Consider the following 24,679-nt stretch of genomic DNA (forward strand, 5'->3'; position numbering starts at 1 on the left):
ATGCACCATGTATTGCTGATGTTTTATTTGAAAATACATGTGTCTTTACTTTAGAGATTTGCTTTACAAAACAGCTACACCTTTTGTTTGGTATTTTATTTTTATGTACAAAAATATTTCTAAAGGCATTGAGAATAAAAATGGTCTAAAAAAATCAGTCCCTTTGATCTCTTAAATGCAGCTCCTAAGTGGAAAAAGTCCATCTGCAGGCAGATGTTGTCCCTTCAGCTGCTCCACTGCGCATCTGTTGGTGGGGCTTGCTTTCCACGAGCCTGCGACATGACCTTTCGCCTGAGCTGTCTAACTTCCACCAGCAACTCCCGCTCTCTGGATTCCAGCTCTTGCCGTCCTCTGTCTAAAGAAACTAACAAAAAAAGGAAAGATGAGAATTAAAAGCCCCCCTGGGGATTACAAGCGTGGAACAGCAACTTTTTGGAGATCAAAGCGGCACGAAGTTATGTTTTATTTGGAAAGTGTAATTGCACATGTGAAAAGAACATTAGATGAGCGTGCGGGATTGGGCACCTAGTCCAGCATCGTGCTCTCTCAGTGGACACGATGCGGGTGGCGCTGTGGTCTAAATCACTGAGCCTCTTGGGCTTGCCAGTCAGAAGGTCAGCGGTTCAATTCCCCGAGATAGATTGCTGTTGCTCTGTCCCAGCTCCTGCCAAACTAGCAGTCTGAAAGCACAACAATGCAAGTACAATGGTACCTTGGGTTACAGACGCTTCAGGTTATAGACTCCGCTAACCCAGAAATAGTACCTCGGGTTAAGAACTTTGCTTCAGGATGAGAACAGAAATTGCGCAGTGGTGGCATGGCTGCAGCAGGAGGCCCCATTAGCTAAAGCAGTGCTTCAGGTTAAGCACAGTTTCAGGTTAAGAATGGACCTCCAGAATGAATTAAGTACTTAACCCGAGGTACCACTGTAGATAAATAGGTACCACTGTGGTGGGAAGGTAAACGGCATTTCTGTGCGCTCTGGCTTCTGTCATGGTATTTCATTGTGCCAGAAGCGGTTTAGTCCTGCTGGCCACATGACCTGGAAAGCTGTCTGTGGACAAACGCCGGCTCCCTTGGCCTGCAAGCGAGCTGACCGCCGCAACCCCATAGTCACCTTTGACTGGACCGTCCAGGGGTCCTTTACCTTTCTACCTCTCTCAGTGGCCAGCCAGATGCCTGGGGGAAGCCTGCAAGCAGAACCTGACTACCCACAGAACTTTCCCCACTGGTGATTCCTGGTAACTGGCATTCAGAGGCATAATTCCTGCAACAGTGGAGGTAGAAGATTATACAGTGGTACCTTGGGTTAAGTACTTAATTCATTCCGGAGGTCCGTTCTTAACCTGAAACTGTTCTTAAACTGAAGCACCACTTTAGCTAATGGGGCCTCCTGCTGCAGCAGTGCCACCACTGTGCAATTTCTGTTCTCATCCTGAAGCAAAGGTCTTAACCCGAGGTACTATTTCTGGGTTAGCAGAGTCTGTAACTTGAAGCGTCTGTAACCCGAGGTACCACTGTATTTTAACGGAGGCATGGGAACCTGTAGTCCTCATCTGCCCCAACCACTATGGCCAATGGTGTTGGGGCTGGGGTTCATACAATTTTAGAGTTGGAAGGGACCATGACAGTCATCTAGTCCATCTCCCTGCAACAGTGGAATCGAACCCACAACTGAGATTCAGAGTCAGGTAAAGAGTCAGTTCGGAAGGAGCCCAAAAGACTTTGCTTAGCCACTTACAGTGTTTTGATGCTTCTTCTGCCGGCGAATCGTTTAAGCAGACGTTGCCAGGCTGTGATTGAGTCTTGCTGGGTGACAGGAGGGATTCTGAACTCTTCTGGGTCTGGGAGGCTCTCAAGTCGCGCAGTCTCTCTGCAGAAAGGGGACAGGCGGGATCCAGGAAGTTCTTGCTAAGTTAAAGGCACACTTTGAGCCAATGTATTTTATCAGTTTTACACCAAAGCCACCTCAACGTTATACCCTGAATCATGATGAAAATGATGCCATTCTTGGAGCTGTCATACAAAAGCACTTCATTTATTCATAGAACGTATTATCTGAATAATAATAATAATAATTTTATACCCTGCCCATGTCTTTCATATGCCGCCTTGGTTCATTCCTACACTAGCCAAGACCTTAGAACAGGGGTCTGCAACCTTTAAGACAAAAAGAGCCACTTGGACCCGTTTCCGAAGAAAAAAAAAACTGGGAGCCGCAAAACTCGTCATTATAAAAATAACTTTTTTGTCACTTTTTTATTATTTCTTTGTTTGACCCCTCAGAATTACTCCTCCTCATAGAACTAAACATTAAATTAACAAGTTACCTTTTTGTGTGTGTGTGTGTTCTTCACTCCCCTTCAAAACAGTGACCAGCGTACATGCCCCCTTTCAATGCACTGACCAGCGTACATGCCCCTTACAATGTAGCGGGCGGGCGGGTGGGAAGGTGACGTCGGGATGGTGTGTGACTAATGCACGCACCATCCCCATGTGACGTCACAGCCAGCACAGCGTCCGCCACAGTGGGGAGTGTCGGGGCGCACAATGCGCCTCCTCCCCTCGCTAGTATCCGCCCCAGAGCCGCGGCAAAGGTGTAAAAGAGCCACATGCGGCTCCGGAGCCGCGGGTTGCAGACCCCTGCCTTAGAACAATCTTCAAGAGCAACTCCATCATGTCAGTCTAGCCTCAAGGCCCACAGAAATACAGAGCTAGTCTAGGTTATCTGTGAAGCAGGATGACCCAGGAATCATCAAATCATACGAACTGAAAGGGACACGAAGGGTCATCTCGTCCAACCTTCTGCAATGCAGGAATCTCAACAAAAGCATCCATGGTAGATGGCCACCCAACCTATGCTTAAAATCCTCCAGGGAAGGACAGCCCACAAGGATTATCCAGCCCCTAGTCTGTACACAGTGAAGTAATGATGGAGAGATTGATAAACTGAACACATTGAACATATTATCAGCATGATTCCAGTGTACTGCTGTTATCAAATCCCCTTCTTTCTCCAAGGAGCTCAAGGTGGTGTGAATGGGGGTTATCCCATTTTATTTTCATTCTAACCCTGACAGAATCATTTAGGAAGTTTGAATTTGGGCTCAAGGTAACTTAGGACAAGGGGGATCGCAAGTGCCTGGACCAAGGTCAAAACTTGGAGGGAAGTGACTATCCTGATGTTCTGTAATACAGTGGTACCTCGGGTTACAGACGCTTCAGGTTACAGACTCCGCTAACCCAGAAAGAGTACCTCAGGTTAAGAACTTTGCTTCAGGATGAGAACAGAAATCGTGCTCTGGTGGCGCAGCGGCAGCAGGAGGCCCCATCAGCTAAAGTGGTGCTTCAGGTTAAGAACAGTTTCAGGTTAAGAACAGACCTCCGGAACGAATTAAGTTCTTAACCCGAGGTACCACTGTATAGTGGTACCTTGGTTTACGAACTTAATCCATTCCAGAAGTCCGTTCTTAAACCAAAACCATTCTTAAACCAAAGTGCGCTTTCCCTAATGAAGCCTCCCACTGCGGGTGCCCTTCCACCGTTCGGATTCTGTTCTTAGACTGAGGTAAAGTTCGCAAACCGGGATACTGCTTCCAGTTTTGTAGAGTTCATAAAGTGAATCGTTCATAAACAGGACTGTTCTTAAACCAAGGTACCTCTGTAGTTAAGACAGTTGGACTATGACCTGGGAGTTCAGGGTTCGAATCCCCACTCAGCCATGAAGCTCCCTGGGTGTCCTTGGGCGGGTCACCATCTCTTAGTCTGACCTACCTCGCAGGGTTGTTTGCGAGGATGAAAGGGGGAGGAGGGGAACCAGAAACGCCACCTTGAGATCTTTGGAAGATAAAGGTGCCATATAAATGTTAAAGATCGGCTCCCATCAGCCTCAGCCAGCACTGTCAAAGGTCAGGGATTAAGCGATCTGTTGCCCAAGGAGATTTGGACGGCCACAGGATGCTCACACCTATCGTATCCACAATATAAGCACACTAGCTTTCAAATGGACCACAAATGTTACCATGTGTTTCAACTTTGATGTCTGAGGTAGTATTAAAGGTTTTCTTTTTAACAGAAATGCCTGAGTAAATGAACAAAACACGTGGACTGCATGCAGGAGGCTTAGGCACTCACCAAAATAGCTGTCTTCGTCTTGGAGCTTCTCAGCCAATTCTACTGCATCGTTCATTTCCCGTTCTAGAAAGCGCTTCCTGTTGGCATCCAAAGCAGCGGTCACAGCCTGCTCTGCTGCTAGCTGCTCTTGCTTTTCCAGGAGTTCCTCCCACTGAAAGAAAACAGGCACAGAGAAGATGTTGTATTGAAAAAGGGAGAGAGAGCAGTTGAAGAAAGAGGCAGCAGCATCAGGGACCAGCACTCTTAAAGGTAAAGGGACCCCTGACCATTAGGTCCAGTCGTGACCGACTATGGGGTTGCGATGCTCATCTCGCTTTATTGGCCGAGGGAGCCGGCGTACAGCTTCCGGGTCATGTGGCCAGCATGACTAAGCCACTTCTGGCGAACCAGAGCAGCGCACAGAAACACCATTTACATTCCCGCCGGAGTGGTACCTATTTATCTACTTGCACTGGCATGCTTTTGAACTGCTAGGTTGGCAGGAGCAGGGACCGAGCAACGGGAGCTCACCCCCGTTGTGGGGATTCGAACTGCCGACCTTCTGATCGGCAAGTCCTAGGCTCTGTGGTTTAACCCACAGTGCCACCCGCGTCCTCTGCCCCGGCCTCGAATTCCTCCAGAGCTTTCTACGAAGGCCATGGAAAGAGGCATAAGTGCAGGGATCCCAGTTGGTGTGGGGGGTCAGGTGGGATTGCTATGAGGAATTATGAAAAATGGAGCATGCCATTGTGTCAGCAATGAAAGCATTGCTTTGACTGGGCTTGATTCATTGACAATAATTTCTGATCAAATCCCACAAGCCTCTGCATCTCTGCTCATTTTCTCTATTGTCCATTCTCTCTGCCTGACAGTCACGTATAGCATATTACACAGGCCAGGCATCCTGGGTCATAAGTATAGAAGGTAGCTTTTGATATAGCTTTTGTTAGATTTGTTAATCTTAGGGCCAGGAAGAGAGTTCACAAGGAGATGGTAAATACTACCTGTCCTTCCTCTCCTGTTTACTGCTGTTTATGACCTCCAGGGTTTGCTAAAAGCATTCTTCCTTGATTCCTATTTTATTTACTCTGCATGCTCAAGTAGGAAATAGTTTCTTTGTAGTTAAAAGGATTTCTCTAATCTAACTTTGTCCCACATGTTTTTGAAATGCTCAGAGGACATCTGATTGGTTCTTACAGCACTGGGTTATAAGTTCTTTTGTTAATAAAAGGGACCTGGGCCAGGGTGTGACAGATTATTATACACACTTCCTCCCAGAATCTTGCTGGCCAAGCCTCGTGTGTATTTTATTAATCAGGGTCCAATCCTTCCTAGCCTTTGGAACGCAACAGTTGGGACTGCGGTGAGGAAGCAAACGGGCTGCTACATTTTGAAGGAACAGGAAGCAACACACCGTAAGCCGCCCAACCAGAGCCACGCAAGAGGTGAACTGAATGTGTGCTTCATCAGCCACAGAAGTGGTCCCTCTCCGTGCCCTGTGACCCAACCGCATCCACCAGCAGAGGCGCAGACAACTCTGGCCAACCTCACAGCACTCACTTTTCTGGCTTCCTCCTCTTTCATTGCCCCAAACAGCTCTGACTCCGCCATTCTGTTGTTACGGAGGTGCCTGGCCAGCTCTCGATATCCCAGGTCGCGATCCAGGTCGCCGCTTCGTTGCTTGCGCAGGACCTGAGTCCGCCAGTCCGTGTTGATGTGCTCTTGATCGGCTTTGGCCAGGCATTCTTCAACCACCTCAAAAAAAGAAAAGAAAAGAAAGATACTATTTGCATCAGGGAAAGACAGGCTTTGAGTCCGTTCCCTCGAGGAATGAGCCAGGCTTGTAAGAAGAGCTACCACCTCATTGCTTGCCTATGAAGGGTGAAAATTCTCAGCAGGCGATCAAAAAAGGAGGCTTTGCAAAAAGGAATCCCCCCCATTATCCACAAATCACTAATAAATGGGTATATTAACAACAACAACAACAACAATTTATTATTTATACACCGCCCATCTGGCTGAGTTTCCCCAGCCACTCTGGGCGGCTTCCAATCAAGTGTTAAAAACAGTACAGCGTTAAATATCAAAAACTTCCCTGAACAGGGCTGCCTTCAGATGTCTTTTAAAGATAGGATAGCTGCTTATTTCCTTCACATCTGAAGGGAGGGCATTCCACAGGGCGGGCGCCACTACCGAGAAGGCCCTCTGCCTGGTTCCCTGTAACCTCACTTCTTGCAGTGAGGGAACCGCCAGGAGACCCTCGGCGCTGGACCTCAGCATCCGGGCTGAATGATGGGGGTGGAGACGCTCCTTCAGGTATACAGGTATATATATATTCAAGTATATATATATATATTTGGGTAAGTGGAGCAGACCTTTTGTGAACTTTCAGTGTAACCCTGAAAGTACAGTAGCTTGCTTTGCTTAAAAGACACCTAGAGATGAATAGGCATGTGAAGCCAGGAGAGACTGGCCTGGTTTGGGGGCACAGAGTCACACTCCCCAACAGTAGCGTCACTACCATTCACTGAGACAGTGTGGGGCAGGGTGGGCACAAGATGGGGGTCACAATATTGATTATGACTTATGGGAAATGTGTGTTTCAACACAAGGTTAAAAATCAGGAGCTACAACGATTTCTGCTCTTACTTGCTTTGCGTTCGATTCTCCGTCCTGCTCAATTTCAATCAGCCTCTGAAGGAAAAGGTCTTCGTGATCAGCTCTTGTCCGGCTCACGTCCAGCTCCCCTTTCACTTCCTGAGCCACACTTTCCTGCTCTTTGAGTAGTTTCTGCCAAGGTAGAAACTTTGGTTAGAAACAAGGATGGCGTGGAAGAGTGTTCTTTATCAGCTGGAGTTTGTTTTGTATCAGAAGCACTAACAGGGATGCATCTTCAAAAGGTACAAAAAGTAAAGTGCAGGTATAAATATGAAGATCTGCAGAAGGGACATGGAAAAGAGTTAAGAGCCTCGGACAGAAGATCACCAGGTTGATGGACTAGATGGAATGGATAGAAAGGACTGACAGAACCCGAGACCAGGGAGAAGAGACGGTGGATGAAGATTGGAAGAAAGTTTAAAAATTTATTTAGAGAAATATTGTAAAATTAATGAGTGTTAGAAAAATGTTGGAATGAAAATATAGGGCTTTAGTAGAAATGTTATAAGGAGTTAAGTATAAATAAGTTTTAGGATTTTTTATGGTAAGATAAGGTTAAAATAAATTAAGACAATTAAATGACAGAAGATAGTGAAAGATGGAAAGGATTTGCTGAAATAATTAATAACTAGAATACAAAAAAGGGAGGTGTGAGGAGGTCGATGAAACAAGTTAATGAAAGATAAAGATATGGAAATATTGGATGTGTTTTTAATTGTTTTTGCTTTTGTTTTTGTTTAGATGTATTGTGTTTTTTGTTCTTTTTTATATATGTATTGTAATTTGTATTGTTTACTTTTTTCTTTCTTTTTCTTATTTTTTTCTGTAATCTTAAACTTTTAATAAATATCATTTAACAAAAAAAAAAAAGGTACAAAAAGGACTGAACTGCCATGCCGAACAAGAGGAGCCGGAGTGATTCTGCAGGTTAGAACAGCTGGATTTCTAGCCTGTTGCCAATTTGAAGCTCAGATCTGGCAGCACAGAATCACAGAGTTGGAAGTGATCCCTGAGGATCATCGAGTCTGGCCCCCTGCAATCCAGGAATCTCAACTAAATCATACGTAACAGATGGCCATCCAACCTCTTCGGTCCCTCTCCAACACAGTAAACTTTCCAAGCCACTCAGCTTTCCATCTGCATCCAATCTCAACTTTGACAGTGAAGACGATGAAGGTCTAACCCATTGTAGAGATGCATCAAATGCCCACCGAACTACAGTGAAATAACTAGGGCAAGGCATAGTCCATCATCATCATCATCATCATCATCATTTATTATTATTATTTATACCTCACCCATCTGGCTGGGTTTTCCAAGCCACTCTGGGCGGCTCCCAACAGAATTAAAAGCACAATAAAACCTCAGACATTAAAAACCTCCCTAAACAGGGCTGCCTTCAGATGAGATACGACTGCAGGGTCCCAGCAAGCGAAGCGCACAAACCTGCTCAAAAAGCCGCCTTTGTGCTGTGAGCTCCATCTGCCGCACTTCTACATCCTGAACTGTAGCAGCAGTTTCTTGCTCTCTCATAGACGCCTAGGACAGAAAGATATTGTTAGCCCAGAAGAGCAACGATGTCCTTTCTTTTGTTGCCAGCATCTCAATATACAGTGGTACCTTGGTCCTCAAACTTAATCTGTTCCAGGAGCCCATTCGACTTCCAAAACGGTTCACAAACCAAGGTGTGGCTTCCAATTGGCTGCAGGAGCTTCCTGCACTCAATCGGAAGCCGCGTTGGACGTTTGGCTTCCAAAAAACGTTTGCAAACCAGACCATTTGTGGCGTTTGGGAGCCAAAACGGTCGAGTACCAAGGTACAACTGTATATATAAATAAATAACAACAATACACCCACACACACACACCAGGGTGGAGGGAAGTGGTATCATTAACCAATACAACTTCTTGTAAAAAGGCATCGTCCACCTCTCAGCCTCCCCTTACAGCAGCCTTTCTCACCCTGTGGGTCCCCAGATGTTGTTGAACTACAACTCCCATCACCCCTAGCTAGCAAGGCCAGAGCTCAGGGATGATGGGAGTTGTAGTCCAACAACAACTGGGGACCCACAGGTTGAGAACCGCTGCCTTACAGATTTCCTACTTGGATCTAGACCAGCAGGGTCTAACTTTTCAGGTCTCGGTGAACCCAACCCCATAGTGAAGTTGTCCGGGGCTGGATCCACACACTCAAACGATGGCTACTTGGCCATAGAGAGACCAGCTCGCCCAACTCAAGAAAGCTGTTAGATGGCCCTGGGAAACGTGAGAGTGCTCCAGAAGCCCTCAAAGTAGCTACACCTGCTGGTTTCTGCAATCCACTTTCGGCTTGGTCCTTACCCAAGCAGGAGAAAGATGCAGGAGAGGAGTTTAAAGGCAGAAAAGCCGAGATGGAGAGCCTTTGGCCCTTCCCAGTGTTGCTGCTGGACAGAGCTTTACCTTTCTTGCAATTTCGTCATCAAGCCGTTTGAGCTCCATTTCCCGCTGATCTTGCTGGTACTTCAGGAAACGCCTCCTGGCGGCTTCCAGTAACTGCAGCTCCTTCACTTTCAGCTCTCGCTTCACAGCCGCTAGTCTTCAAAATGCAAACAAAGAGACAGGAATCAAGGAGGGCAGGAACAAGTGACCCTCTTGTGATACGGAAGTGACACTGTGCATTAGTAGCCTTTTCTAAGCAGCTGGCCATCAGCCCCAGCTACTATTGCCAGGGATAATGGGAAGTGTAGCCCAAAAACTGATGCAGTGTGAAATTCTGGAAGCAGCTTCCAGCTGCCTACTGTAGCAATTCTCACTCTATGACAGGGATAAAAATCAAAGATTTTTTAAAAAATACAACAGATTTAAAAAATTTAAATCGGATTTTTAAAATAAAACACTTCTGGAGGAAAAATCTTTCTAAAGATAGTTTTCTATTTAAGTTACATTGCACAGTGGTACCTTGGTTTTCAAACTTAACCCGTACTGGAAGTCTGTTCCAAAACCAAAGCGTTCTTATATATTAACAAAGCTGTATTCGATGGATGAAAGTACATGATGTTTGACATGATTGAGAAACTAAGATGTGGAGATATGCTTCAGAGATCCAGACCGTGGGGAGCTCCGAAAATTTAATAAATATAATTTGGACTATAATTTGGTCTTTTTTATTTTAGTTTTATATTTTAATTGGATGTTTTTTATTGGAAAATCAATAAAAATGATTTAAAACAAAAACAAAGCGTTCTTAAACCAAGGCGCGCTTTGCCATAGAAAGCAATGCAAAATGGTTTAATCCGTTCCAGACAATTAAAAACAACCCCTAAAACAGTAATTCAACATGAATTTTACTATCTAATGAGACCATTGATCCTGAAAATGAAAGCAATAAACCAGGCTGCAATCTACTACCTGGTATCAAAAACTGGTAGTGATTTCCCATTGCCATTGGAGGGACGAGAAGGGAGGGGGCAGTTTAAGTGGGGTGTGGAAACACATGGGGTGTGTGTGGGGAAGGAGGTGGCTAACTGGATGCAGGAGAGGAGAGTCCCGGGGGGGGGGGGGAGAGGAAGGAAAGGGAGGCAAAAGTTCTCTTTGCCCTCCAAGCCAGCCCCCCCCCTCTTGTCAAAGCAGCTGGGCTTCAGAGCGCTGCCAGGACACTTCTCCTCACCAGCCCAATCAGTGCGATCTCTCTAAAAACGGAAGTGCAACACTAAAAACGGAAGCTCAGGACACGTCCGTCTTCCAAAAAAATATTTCGAGAATCAGAACGCTCACTTCCGGGTTTGCGACGTTCGGGTTCTAAGTTGCTTGTGAACTAGGCTGTTCAAGAACCAAGGTACCACTGTAGTCCAAAGACTATGCATCAGTAAATAAGGATTTGTTTTAAGTTTTTCACGTGTGCTAAAACTCTAAGTGTTTTTTTTTAAAAAAAATTGTTTAACCACATCAGTTAACAAACATGGAAACATATGCTATAATGTTATTGTTTTAGTTACAAAAATTGTTTAAATTGCTATCAAGGAAATGATTATTTTCATCCTTCCAATAAAGTAGTACGGCAGAAAAGTTGTCCAAATATAAAGTTAACTTATTAAGCCTCACAATAATTTCATAATTATCTGTGTATTTCTAATAGTATAACCAAATCAGTAATTTTTGATATAACTGTAAAGACAACTCTGAAAATTTATTATTCCAAAAAGGAAACCTTCATCTGGTTGTAAATATTATTATACCAGCAAGAGTGAGTCTGTCTGTTAAAAAAAATGATTTAAATCAAGTCTTACTGACTTGTGATTTAAATTGATTTGATTTAAATTAAATCCACCCTGCTCTGTGGCCCAATAACGTAGAGCTTTTTACAGATGTAATCTAAACAGGGAAATTATATTTTGCAAGACAAGTCCATCTGCAGAAGAGCAGTTCTTCCAGTAATATTCCAGAGGTCAGTACCAGGGATGCTAAAATGGAAAATACCTCCGCCTTTGCTCTGCTAGTTTCTCCTCTTCCTTAAGTAGAATCTTCCTCCTTTGCTCCTCAGCCTCCTGAAGCAGCTCTTGCTTCCGATACCAAGTTTCATCTTCCACTCTGCGCTCGGCTGCTTTGGCCTCTATCTCCTGGACCAATTGTCTGCAGAGAACAATCACAGGGGAGTTTTCAAATGTTTGATGTTTCATTTTGCTTTTACATTTGTTGGAAGCCGCGCACAGCGCGTGGGGTAATGCAGTTAAGTGGTCAGGGTTCAAAAAATAGAATTGACTGTTTAATGAAGCAAGAGTTCAAGCAAGTCCATCAACTTTTCAGTTCAAAGAACAAAATAGTTTTTAATCTCAAATACTATACGTAGGCAGTATAGATCACTATAGAGTGGCCTAGATTATAAAGCAATGCAGGCTGAAGAGGGGAAAAAAGTTTGTTGTACATTAAAAAAAACACCATTGTTCCAAAGGCTATACATTTATCTAGTCGTACCTTGGAAATCGACCGGGAACCGGTCCGGAAGTCCATCCGACTTCCAAAACGCTCGGAAACCAAGGTGTGGCTTCCGATTGGCTCCAGGAAGCTCCTGCAGCCAATCAGAACCTACGCCGGACATTCGGGTTCCAAAAGAACGTTCGCAAACCGGAACACTCACTTCCGGGTTGGCAGCGTTTGGGAGCCAAAATGTTCGACTCACAAGGCGTTTGACGTCTGAGGTACAACTGTACTGGCAATAGATGGGCAAGTCCAAAAACCCAAGATATTTTTCTCTTCAAATGTTCAGTTCTTCCCTTTCACAGGGGCCCCTGCCTGTCAAAATGACACAAGGATGTCGGGTGGCCTTTTTACGTTTGCCCACATAGTTAGAAATCAAACCACACGGGCTAAGGGACAGTGATTTGCAAGTGTCACTCATCAATGGTGGCTGCATCTTCTCCCCTTTCAGCCAAATAGCCACCCGACCTTTGCAAAGGAGACCTAGGAAGCGTCACCTAAATGTTTAGCCAAAATCTGCTTTCCCTGCAATTTCCACCCACTGCTTCTAGTCCGGAGCCACAGATACGGTGGTACCTCGTGTTACGTACCGTCCTCCTTGCGAGCGCTTCGGGTTACGAGCTCCGCTAACCCGGAAGTAGATGCTCCCAGTTGCGAACTTTGCCCCGGGATGAGAGCAGAGGTTGCACGCTGGCGGCAGGAGGCGCCCATTAGCGAAAGCGCGTCTCATGTTAAGAACGGTTTCGGCTTAAGAACGGACCTCCGGAATGAATTACCGTATTTTTCCATCTATAAGACGGCCCCCTGTATAAGACGTCCCCTATTTTTGGGGACTCCAATTTAAGGAAATGGGGGGAGATGGCCTCTGTGTATAAGACGCCCCCACATTTTTGACATTATTTTAAAGGGAAAAAACTTAGTCTTATACACAGAAAAATACGGTAAGTTCGTAACCGGAGGTACCACTGTAGGACCGCAGCATCTTCTAATGCAACTGATCTCCAATCAAGATGGTCCAAGTCCTGCTTTGCAAGATTGAGCTAGATTGCCCTCTTGAAGGGCAGTCCAGTTTCCCATTCCCCCTGAGCTGCCAGTCATCCTTCCATCAGATCTGCGAAACAGGCCGCCCAACTAATTCCCCGCTGCCGCCGGTTCAATACCTCTCTCTCAGGTACTCAATCTCATCCTGTCGGATTCGCTCTCGCTCCTGAGCCTGGTAATCCACAATGAACTTGGGGTACTTGTTAAAGACAGGGTACTGGCCCTTGGTTAGCGGCACAAAGTCCTCCAGCATGCGGTGCGGGTGGATGTCGGCTGGGGTGCATTCCATGAGGTGGTAGGCCTCTTTCAGCACGGCACCAACGTCAAGGTTGTTCCGATGGTGGAAGAAATACTGCAACGAAGGTGGCCTTTGGTTTAGGACAGAAATAAATAGGGGGAGAGGGACGCGGGTGGCGCTGTGGGTTAAACCACAGAGCCTAGGACTTGCTGATCAGAAGGTCGGCAGTTCAAATCCTACTTGCACTGGTGTGCTTTCAAACTGCTAGGTTGGCAGGAGCTGGGACAGAGCAACGGGAGCTCACCTTGTCGTGGGGATTCGAACCGCCGACCTTCCGACCGGCAAGCCCTAGGCTCAGTGGTTTAGATCACACCGCCACCCGCGTCCCTTCTTGCCTTTTAGGAGGTTATAAAAACAGTTTATCTGCCTAGCTACAGTCTGGGAGTGGCTGGGTGACCTCTTTTTTTAAAAATGTGAGAAATACCTTTTATCAGAACAGAGGCAGCGCTGCAGCCGTCAGCCTACCTTGTAAAGACTCTGGCAAGACTGCGGAGTGTGAAGTCGATCCGCGATCTGATACAGGTTGTGATCCACCCAGATCGAGTCAGGCAAGTATGCTTTGGAGTACCAATTTGGTAGATTCCTCCCACATTCCCTACTCCAGATGTTGCTCCACTACGCCTCCAATCAGCTCCAGACAGCATGGCCATTGGCCAGAGATTACAGGGTCACAGGTTAGTTACTCTGATATAGAGCTTAGCTATTTACTAGTGTGGACTGGGTTGTGCAGCAAGATCTCAGCTCCCAGGTGAACAGAGTTAGGCCCCGTGAATAGACACGCCGACACAGCAGCAAGATGCTCACCTCAAAGTCTTCCTTCTGATTGCAGTGAAGCAAAGGAGCTCTGGAAGAGATGATGTAAGCAGCAACCACCATCAGAAAGTAGGAAGGGTGGTTGGAGAAGATGTTATCAAACATTTTCAGCCATTCCTCCCTTGTCAGAACCTCCGAGAACATGGTTTCCAGAAGAGGCCAGGCGTAAACCTGGTGTCAGGTGGCAAAGACAATTAATGGTCACCTAAGCACAACACATCGAACAATCTCATGCTAATACTGTTCCATGCAAAGGTTGAATATGTATTTATTTTTAACCTGTGATGTTATATTGTAGCTCATGAAATGCTGAAGCAGCTCTTTGTCATGGTGTGCTAATATGTTTTCCACCATGCCGAGGATGTTGACTGGAGGGTTGGGGAAAAACTCGAACCAGTGCTGACACCAATTAACTAAAAAGAAAAGGAACAGAAACAGCTCATTACACTAACAGCAGCACACAAATGCAATTTCGTCTGCAGTTTTGGTCCCTCCAATGACTAACTCATGTTTGAAAAGTTGGTGGATGCAACAAGGGGGCAGTGATGTTGAATCTTTCTCCCAGATGTGCCTTCCATTTGAGATTTTTCAATGACAGTGTTACACGCTGCTCCCGCTAGCATGTGAATGGCCGCCATTCAATCTTATTGGGAAAAGCCACATACTGTGCTTGGGGACACTTTTGAGCAGTGCAAAACCTCTCCCACTCATTCCCAATATTGGGGAGCCCAACCCTTATTGACAGAGGGGCTCTTGGGGGTTGAATGTTGCAGCACATCCCACAGAAGTCCTCAGCATACCAGCCCTCCCTAAAGCCATCACAACTAGGGGTATTTTGCTACCTGGTAAACAATTTCCCCCTTTAATGGACTCACACATCCTTTACTGTGGAAATCAAGTGGATGCTGGACTCCATAGCTACGCCAGCAATTCACAGCTCTCCGCTATTTGCAAGCTGTCTCTTGGAAGCTACTTCAAAGGCAGTGCCTGTGCTTGGACAATCGTAGCTCGGCTTAATTGCAGCATTTCCCAAACTTGTGTCTCCAGCTGTTTTTGGACTACAATACCCATCATCCGTAGACCTGCTGGTTATGGATGATGGGAGTTGTAGTCCAAAAACAGCTGGAGACCCAATTTTGGGAAACCCTGGCTTAACGGAACCAACATATAATTATTCAAAGACAGCCCACAGTATAGGAAGTGCGTCATCATTCAAGAGCGCTCCTGCCTTACCTATTACAGTAGCAACCACTTCAAAGCAGATGAGCTGGTTGTTCTGGAAGAGTTTGACAAAAGGGAAGGCCAACAGAGGGACGTAGGGCATCTCGCCAAAGATGGCGGACCAGTGAGCTAGAGCAGATAAGGTCCTGTGCATGGACAGAAGAAGCAAGTGCTCAGAAAAAAGTTGGCCAAGAAGAATCTCATTTAGTGAAATTAAAATCAGCCTTAACCAAGCCAGTGTCCTTCGGATGGTTTGGACTATAACTCCCATCAGCCCTAGTCAGTGTGGCTGAGCTAGCTGGGGCTCAACTTCCCTTCCTTCCCACCTGAAAACATGTCCATATTTACCTTTGTAGGACTCTCAAGAGTTTCCTGCTTTTAATAGGGTATTCATTCTGAAGGTGCACAAAGGCTGAATGGGTCCCTTTATCCAACAGGCTGCTAAAGGCCAAGTGGTTTTCTGGGAGATGAAGTAAGGACCGCCAAACAAACATTCTGTAACGACAAGGGAGATTTGCAGACACAGGCCAGTTTGTGCAGAAGTGGCAGAGCCACAATGCTAGCTTCCCAACAGGTGTAGTCACAGTTGCTTACTGCAAAGGATGAGGCAGCGGAGAGGTCAGCAGGGTGCAAATGCAATGGCAGGAGTGTCTCCACCAGAACATATGCACCACACAGGCTTCCCCACTGCCTCGCACTTGCAGTAAGCAGCAGCAACCCCCCTGCTATGGGGCTGGTGTAGTGGCTCTGCTTCTGGTAGAAGGAAAGAGACCAGGTTTGCACCCCACACACCTGTATTTTGCAGGATACTCCCCAAATCCTTTCAGCAAGGTTCGCAGCCGCTTCTTGTTCAATCCATCGGGCAGCTCGTTCTGGAACAGGAGCCACAAAGTTATTTCTTGCACCGAGATGGCCTTTTCCCACCCTTCCTGTCTCTCCTCTCTAACCTCTTTCCTCCGTTTTGAATTCTGCACTTTGCAGTGTCTACTGCAGGTCCTCGTTATGACCAAGCTGCCCTTCTTTTCTGTCCTTTGTACCTTGAAATGCCATCTATTGATTTTCAAAACCAGCTGGGTGCTGCTTTAGAGCGGCTACCCTGTAAGGCACAACTTTTGAGTCAACCGTGCAAAATCACCAGCCGTTTGGCGAGAGGGGTGTTCCCAGACTGGGATGTTTGCATCTCTCTGGCAGAACTCATCTCGGCCAAGTTGTAAGGGAAAAAGAGCTGGGAACTGGGAAGGAACGAAATGTGGAATGAAACATGTATCTTCCAATTTTTTTTACCTCAGAAACATATTGGGGAGGAGTGCCTGTCTTGGCTTTAGTGGTCGTAAAGTAAAGGTAAAGGGACCCCTGACCATTAGGTCCAATCGTGGCCGACTCTGGGGTTGCGGCACTCATCTTGCTTTATTGGCTGAGGGAGCCGGCGTACAGCTTCTGGGTCATGTGGCCAGGTCATGTGGCAAACCAGAGCAGTGCACGGAAATGCCGTTTACCTTTCCGCCAGAGCGGTACCTAGTTATCTACTTTGATGTCCTTTCGAACTGCTAGGTTGGCAGGAGCAGGGACCGAGCAACGGGAACTCACCCCGTCACAGGGATTCGAACTGCCAACCTTCTGATCGGCAAGTCCTAGGCTCTGTGGTTTAACCCACAGCGCCACCCGTGTCCCTTACTGGCCGTAACAGAAATTTGAACCCTGGGTGCGTTATTTCCAAGGAGGAAGATTTATACAGTGGTGCCCCGCAAGACGAATGCCTCGCAAGACGAAAAACCCGCTAGACGAAAGGGTTTTCCATTTCTGAGTTGCTTCGCAAGACGAATTTCCCTATGGGCTTGCTTTGCAAGACGAAAACGTCTTGCGAGTCTCGCCATTTCCCCCCTGCTTCCCCCCCCCCTTTTCAAAGCCACTAAGCTGTTAATAGCCTTTTAACAGCTTAGCCACTAATCCTTTAATAGCCGCTAAGCCGCTAAATCGCTAATAGCGCTAATCCTCTTAGCCGCTAATGGGGTTGCTTCGCAAGACGAAAAAACCGCTATATGAAGAGAATCGCGGAACAGATTCTTTTCATCTTGCGAGGCACCCCTGTACTAGCCTCCTCCACCCTGCTGGCCTCTAGATGTTGGACTCCAACTCACATCGGCCGCAACCAACATGGCCAATAGTGAGGGCTGATGGGAGTCATAGTTTAGGAAAACAACAGCACATCTAGAGGGCATCAATGGTAGGGAAGGCTGTTCCATACAGTCAGTCACAGTAGTGACGGTCTTCTATTTCTTATTATTTTATTAATTTATTAATTCCACCCTTCCTCCTAAGAAACTCAGGGTAGTGTGTGTGTGTTTTCTACTTCAGGAATCAGATCTTGGCCCTGCCCTGCCAAAGGTTCTTACCTCTTTATCCTCATGCGACACATCTGGCTGTGGTTTTAGCCTTTTGGTTTGGATCTTTCCCCTTTTCGATTGCCAGGGTCTCTCTGAGATGCCGGGTGTCACTCTTACTGTCAGCTTGTTAGTGTCAAATTTGCTTTTGGATGACTCTTCGATCACTTTAAACAGAGGTGGGGGAGGCTAAAAAGCAGAAAATCCAGGAAGGAGATCCATTAAAAACCTTTCAACGCCAGAATACAGAATGTATTCTGTAAAACCTAGATAAAAGTCTAAATAATCCTGGTCACTGCCTAAATACAAACCAATATGCTCCTGAGTAAGAAATGTACAGGTTATCTAACTAGAAGCCTGTCTAAATTCTGTCCTATAACTCACAAGAGGCATTAGTGGATAAGACAGTTTTCCAAAGACTCAAATCTGGGTTGATGGTTTTTAAGCTTTCAAGGTAGATATTTCCCCCCTCAATTCATTAGAATGGCGTACAGTAGTACCTTGGGTTAAGTACTTAATTCGTTCCGGAGGTCCGTTCTTAACCTGAAGCACCACTTTAGCTAATGGGGCCTCCTGCTGCTGCCGCGCCGCCGGAGCACAATTTCTGATCTCACCCTGAAGCAAAGTTCTTAACGCGAGGTACTATTTCTGGGTTAGCAGAGTCTGTAAGCTGAAGCGTATGTAACCCGAGGTACCACTGTATATCAAGGTGCAGACTAAATCAAGTAGTTTCCAACCCACCTTAAATCATAAATTAAGTCAAAGCCATTATCCTCCAGGGATAACTCTTCACCTGGTTTGAAATCAAAACTCTGAGATGTACAGTATATTTGCTAAAGTAACACACACGAGGTGTTGCTTGCAGGGGAGAGAAAAAACTGGTTGGGAGGAAGAGTCCCCTGCCCATTAATTTTCCATTGCAACCCTCCTCCCACACCCAAGCCATAGCTTTTCCACAGCAGAGCATTGGAACTGGAAGCAACTCGGACCAGAGGAAAACACATTCAATTGAAGGCCCAAAGCAACAGCGGGCAGGGACTTCCTAAAGAAATCCGTCAGAACAGAATGATGCACTGCATAGCCCTTTGCTCTGATTCAAAAGGATTCTTCTGATGTACCTTGTTTACTTCTTTTGTCAGTGCCTGGACACTATATATGTTAAGGCTGCCGTTCTCCATGACCGCTGCAATGTACCTCCCATTAGGGCTCACGGCGACAAGGCTGATTCCCTCTTCGTGGCTGCCGACATCAAAGAGTAGCTTGCATGTCCTTATGTTGATGACTCTCATGATACTATCTTGACTCAGCACTCCAAGAACCTAGAGGGCAAAGAAGAGGGTGTAAGAGAGCTAATGTGGAACGGACAAAGAGCTTAATTTGCTTTATTAAGTAAACAGACTTAACAACGCTGTGATCCTAAGTAGGACTTCTATCTGGGTAGGCACGCGTAAGATTATGCAGTAATATTTTGTAGGCAAGAAAATGGTTTTCATTTACATATATGCAGACATGGAACTGTTGCGTGTCACATGTCTGTTTACATTCCAGCACAGTTTGCTGGGAAATTCTGCTTTTTTGCTTAAAAAAAAAAATAAGCAAAAATTGGGCGTCATCTTATACACAGATAGTGAATGCAAAGTGGGGACGTGCAATTAATGGCAGCAGCAGGCAGGAGATTGGCAGCGGTGATTGGTGGCTGCAGCAAGGCCTCCTGGCAATTGGCTGGGGCAAGTGGGCAGGTGAGCTGTTGGTGGCAGTGAGTGGGCAATTGGTGGCTGTGGCAAGCTGTGTGATTGGCAGTGGCTGGGGCAAGCGATTGGTGGAAGTGACCTCCCCGCCACCAAAAGCTAAACAATTAAATTTCTTAATTATGGGTTAAAAAAAATAGGGGTTGTCTTATACATGGGAGCGTCTTATACACGGAAAAATATGGTATGTGCCAGCTATCAGGAGCTTAGTGAACACCATTCTGTTTCGAACTCTGCCACCCACCTGATTCGAACCACCGTCAAAGCTGTCTGGGAGGAATTCGAGGTGACGAACGGCTCGCACTTTGGTGGGCATCTGGATGATCCGAAGAAGCTGCTTGGACTCCAAGCACCACAAGTGAAGGTGGTTTGATTTGCCCCCCGCTGCAAGGACACGGCCGTCTCTGCACCCCAAAACAAGACACAGTTGATGTGAATGGAGGGGAAGGGTTACAGCGCAGTGGTAGAACACCTGCTTTGCATCCAGAAGGTGTGCATGTCTCCCACCTGACTGTCTGGATAACCGCTGCTGGTCTGAGTAGCTGATACCAAGCCAAGTGGACCAACAGTCTGACTCAGTAAAAGCACCTGGCTCTGCCAGCTGATTGGAGGCAAGCACCTCTGCCCAACAGCAGAGGAAAAATAAATCAAAAAGGATGAGACATTGACCAGAGGAGGAATGACTGCTGGGAGGAGTGCAGAGAGAAGAAACCCTATGGTACACCTGTAACAGCAAAACTAGACACCTTCATCTGCCCCAGCTGCAATAAAACAGATCTCTCCCATACGATACGATAATCTTTATTGTCATTGTCCCATACAGAACAATGAAAATGAAAAAATCTACATCATTCAAAAACCAACAAGCCTGCTATCCCAGCCTGGTTAACCCCCTAAAAACTCTGATACCCTATAATTAAACACAATATACTCTCACAGAGACTAACTTACACTTCGTTTAAAACCAAAATCGCATTTGGATAAAAACTGTTTCTCAGGCGGCTAGTCCTAGTCTTTATAACCCTGTACCTTCTTCCAGAAGGCAGAAGCTGAAAGAGACCATTTCTGGGGTGCGCAGTATCCTGCACTATCTCTGCAGCTTTCTTATGGCACCTGGAAGCATAGATTTGATCCAAGGTGGGAGGAGTGCACCCAATTATTCTCTCTGCAGTCTTTACAACCCTGGACAGCATTGTTTTTCCCCCTGACTGTTCAACTCCCAAACCACACACACAGACCATAAGTTAATACACTCTCAACAGTACAATGGTAAAATGCCATCAACAGGTCTTTTGAGAGATTATTTTTCTGGATACTCTCAGAAAATATAACCTCTACTGTGCTCTCTTCATCAGGTCTTTAAGTTCAGGAGTAAGTTGTTTTTCCTGTACCACTCCCCCAACTGCTCAACTTCCTTCCTATAGGCCGCCTCCCCCTCTCCATATCAGTCTCTACAGCCATAGTACAAACTGTAACCTTCCAACAGTTTGACTTCACCACTGTAGGCGCAATCTATTGTCTCTCAAGACACATGGATGCTGGAAAATCTAACCATAACTCAGCATTACCTAGAAGGACCTCTGCATGGTTGCAGACTGTGAATTACCTTGTAACAGCAAAAACTTTATAGCTCAACGAAGATCCTTCAACGGGCGAAGGCAGCTGAAACTTGCAGCGAAGGGTATCAAACTCCCAGGCAAAGATAGAGTTATCTTTAAAGCAGCTGAGGATGGTGTTACTTAGTGGAAGAAAGAAAACCTGAAATCACAGGAAGACTTGGAAACAGTCCATGCATTGAGCAGGAAATACTTCCAAGGTACAGGAGTCTAAAATATGTGCTTCCAAATTTCAACTGTTTAATCTCTTGCACTTCTGTAATAGGATAGGACCACATGAACTTTGAGGTACCCGAGTACTTGGACTCCAGGAGAACCTGGAAAATGGGGGAAGTCAGGCTTGAGTTAGTGCAGCACAATCAAGCTCTGGCAAAAGGAGGAAACGCAGGAAGCGACCACTGAAAGCAAATACTTTGCAACAATGGCTGGAGCAGGCCATGTGGTACTGTCTAAGCCTTTCTGAAAGCTTCCAAGTGTCAACAAGGTTGGCAACCTGGGCAAATGAAATGTTTCTTTGGACTGACCTTCTGAATGCCCACAGACTGCCGGACTTGCAGCTTTCTTTTCCTCTGAAAAGTGTCGAGATCCCAAAGCTGGGCTGTGTCGGTAGACGACGTGATGGCATATCTACCGGAACCATGAATGGAGATGGAGGACACTGAAGATTCATGTCCTCTCATCCAACTAACAAGTTCTTTTGTATCTAAGGAAAGAAGAAGAGCAAAGAGATAAGACCATGGTGGGACCTTCAAGCACACAGTCTAATTCAAGCTTCTGGGGGAAGTCTCAGCGGTGTCCGGTGCAAACAGGGGAAGCCATATGAGAGTTGACTCTGGCAGAGATGGTTCAAAGACAGCGTTTCCACCCAGATTCACTTCCAGCCTGAAAGGTGAATTACCTGTCAGATGATAAGCGGGTGTCAAAAACGACCAGTGGAAATACTATCGTAGCACATATTTTGTTATGTTCTTTATCTTTGGTTTATTAATAAAAATGTGTTGTTTTAAAAAGGAGAGCAGTGGAGGTTGGGTCAGTTCTGGATCCTGCCCTCAGGCTGAAAACGGTTACGTACCCCTGATTTAATCAAAGATAATAAAACTCCAGTTCTGAGGTTCCTAAACTAGTCCATGGACCTCCAGTGGCCCACGAGGGTCATTCTGGTGTATTAGAGGATTTGTGACTGAACACAAGAGATGGGACACCTCTTGCATTAAACATTAATATCGCTTTTTAACTGCTGTATGGGTGTTGTTTTTAAAATAAAGCAACTAAAAATTACACAGCATCTAGATCATCACATTACAACTGATACAACAGGCAGAAAAGCCATTAAGTGGTCCACCAAGATCCTCAACAATTTTTAAGTTTTTTGAATTTTCGGTGAGAAAAAGAAGTTGAAAACCGCAGCTCTAGTTTTATCATCACACACATGAGATGAAATATACTGAGAACCAGTCATATATAAGGAACACAGGTTTTGTTAACCATGCTCAGTACCTGTATCAAAGCATTTAATGGAATAATCAGCCAAAGCCACAAGGAATTCTGTTTTCCTGCGGAGATTAAACGCCAGAGCAGTACAAGCTTGCATTGTTCGTTGCACCAGTTTGAACCTATTTGAACAAATAAAAATTATTACTTCAGAAGACAAGGAAAACTCATTGCAGCCATTAATCAAAGAGTGATTGTTGGTAAGACATATGCCTCAATACAGCCTTTGTGATTATATCACAGGCTATATAGTAGCCAAAAGATAACCCTATGAAATGAAGAATAACAGTTGTTAAAATCAACCAAAGTTTGTGAGGTTGAAACGACACAATAAACCATGGTTAGCAAAAAACCAGAAGCAAAAGCTTCCAAACTGTACCTGTTCTTGGCAACAGGGTGGGCAGTGTTTGAGATAAGGCTTCCTTAGGCTTGCTTTTGCAATACTAAACTATGTTTTAGAGTTACAGAGAAATCAGTCCAGTTTTGTGAGTATATAAACAACTGGGTAGGAACTTACTAGGGCCAGGAGGGGTAATCTAGAAAGAGCTCACCTCTCTACTTCATGCTTAAAACTGTGCTACTGTATGTATCCCTCTACTGACCCATGGTTTATATATTTTTAATCAGAGCACATCAAAAGATAAGAGACAAAGAAGCAGCACTTGCCTGTTGCCCACCAAGTCAAAAACATAGATATTCCCTTGATGATCTCCAGAAAGCAGCGCATCTCCGGAACTGTCAAAAGCCACATTCAAAAAGCGAATGGTCTTGGAATGATAGCCTGTGGCACTGTGAATAATATTTACGATGACTCTGAAAACAAGAAGGTGTCAACAGCATGGAGTTATGAAGTGGTGAGAGCACCTTCCCCTACCCTGCTTTTTAAGATGCTGTCTAGGTTTGTCATTGCTTTTCTCCCAAGAAGCAGGCGTCTTTTCATTTTGTGACTGCTGTCACCATCTGCAGTGATCATGGAGCCCAAGAAAGTAAAATCTCTCACTGCCTCCATTTCTTCCCCTTCTATTTGCCAGGAGGTGATGGGCCCAGTGGCCATGATCTTCGTTTTTTGGAAATCAAAAAAAATTGTATAAAATGTCAATACAGTGGTACCTCGGGTTAAGTACTTAATTCGTTCCGGAGGTCCGTTCTTAACCTGAAGCACCACTTTACTTAATGGGGCCTCCTGCTGCCGCCATGCCGCCGGAGCACGATTTCTGTTCTTATCCTGAAGCAAAGTTCTTAACCTGAAGCACTATTTCTGGGTTAGCGGAGTCTGTAACCTGAAGTGCCTGTAACCTGAAGCGTATGTAACCCGAGGTACCACTGTATATGTTTTATCACTGTGGAAAATGATATGCTGAAAATTAATAAAAAATTATTTAAAAAAAGGAGAGGCCAATTCAGTAGTGACTGCATTGGAACCGAAAGGGTAGCCTGCTCTTGGACATGGGAGCTCCACTGATGACACCCAAGGACAGGGTCCCCCCCAACCCCCCTAAAGCCCGTTTCCCCGCCCGGTTTACCCCTGCTGCGTGGCCGGGGAGGGCTTGCGGTGCCAAATCTTCCCGTCCTCCCGGCTCCCCAGGTCCGAGCTCTGCATCCTGACGAGGAACCGAGGCGAAGCCGCCGCCGCCTCCCGCTCGAAAAGGTTCCAACCGCCCAGGCCCCGCCCCGTGCCAACCGCCGCTCGCCTTCCGTGGCCCCGCCTACTTCGGAAGGCACCAATATCCCGCCGGGGGTGGGTTTAGACCTCCCTCGCCTTCTTTGAGGATTCCCGAACGCCAAAAGGCAGGAGAGGCTTCTATCTCTCGACCCCCCTCCGCTTCCTTCTCAGGATGGGCCAATCCACAGCCGTTGCATGCCGGGAGTTGTGGTTTCTTTCCCACCCTCACAGGTGGAAACTGGGCTATGGAGGCGTTGGGAGCAGGCGGGCCGGTTCAGGTGTTAACGGCCAAGGCTGTGGGGTTAGATTCAGGAGGCTTTAAAGTTTGTTTTTATTCTTTAGCTGCAAGGTTGTCTTGGGTTCTCATTCGTCCTCCTCTTTGTGGTCGAAACCGATTTAAATGTATGCATTCTGCGTTTATATATTCTGATTTTATCCTGTCAACCGCCTGGACAGCTGCAGGTGTATGGCGGTGTATAAATTTTTAAAATGATAATAATAATAATAATAATATCACTTGTTAATATGTATAAAATGATTTCACAAAGTTAAGTTAAGCTAAGCAGATATATAAGGCTGAATGTTTCATTATTGAGATACAAGAATACAATCTCAGTAATAAAGTTATAAAATAATAATAAGGAAGTCACTCATGGGGGGAGGGAAGACACAGGGCAAGAAATA

General features: G+C 45.8%; 1 protein-coding gene across 2 annotated transcripts; it reads right to left on the minus strand.

Annotated features, from left to right (window-relative positions):
* Window positions 1–81: 81 nt before the first annotated feature.
* On the minus strand, window positions 82–24,011 carry TBC1D31 (TBC1 domain family member 31). Of its 2 annotated transcripts, XM_028736213.2 has the most exons (22): window positions 23,856–24,011; window positions 22,999–23,145; window positions 22,339–22,454; window positions 21,366–21,544; window positions 20,832–20,983; window positions 19,470–19,629; window positions 18,596–18,796; window positions 17,490–17,666; window positions 15,889–15,968; window positions 15,445–15,591; window positions 15,109–15,242; window positions 14,155–14,288; window positions 13,867–14,046; window positions 12,884–13,116; window positions 11,226–11,378; window positions 9,210–9,345; window positions 8,218–8,310; window positions 6,763–6,903; window positions 5,674–5,868; window positions 4,135–4,285; window positions 1,742–1,873; window positions 82–364 (listed from the first exon to the last, which is right to left on the minus strand). In XM_028736213.2, exons 1-22 carry the CDS (start codon window positions 23,930–23,932, stop codon window positions 225–227), a joined length of 3,258 nt encoding a protein of 1,085 aa, XP_028592046.2. In that variant the 5' UTR covers window positions 23,933–24,011; the 3' UTR covers window positions 82–224. The 2 variants fall into 2 exon arrangements, with proteins under 2 accessions (XP_028592046.2, XP_028592050.2); XM_028736217.2 differs by lacking the exons at window positions 22,339–22,454; window positions 22,999–23,145; window positions 23,856–24,011 and having other exon boundaries at window positions 20,832–20,963; window positions 21,366–21,494.
* Between the last annotated feature and the right edge of the window lie 668 nt (window positions 24,012–24,679).

This window comes from Podarcis muralis, chromosome 8 (assembly GCF_964188315.1).
Source record: "Podarcis muralis chromosome 8, rPodMur119.hap1.1, whole genome shotgun sequence".
NCBI classification, from domain to species: Eukaryota; Metazoa; Chordata; class Lepidosauria; order Squamata; family Lacertidae; genus Podarcis; species Podarcis muralis.

Bases quoted from the DNA above. Each gene is read 5' to 3' on its own strand.
- TBC1D31 (XM_028736213.2), bottom strand. From the start codon at position 23,932: ATGCAGAGCTCGGACCTGGGGAGCCGGGAGGACGGGAAGATTTGGCAC. The intron at 9,346-11,225 runs GTATTTTCCATT...TGCATTTTGAAG, and splicing joins CTAGCAGAGCAAAGGCGGAG to ACTAGCGGCTGTGAAGCGAG. The intron at 5,869-6,762 runs GTAAGAGCAGAA...TCTTTTTTTGAG, and splicing joins GAGAATCGAACGCAAAGCAA to GTGGTTGAAGAATGCCTGGC.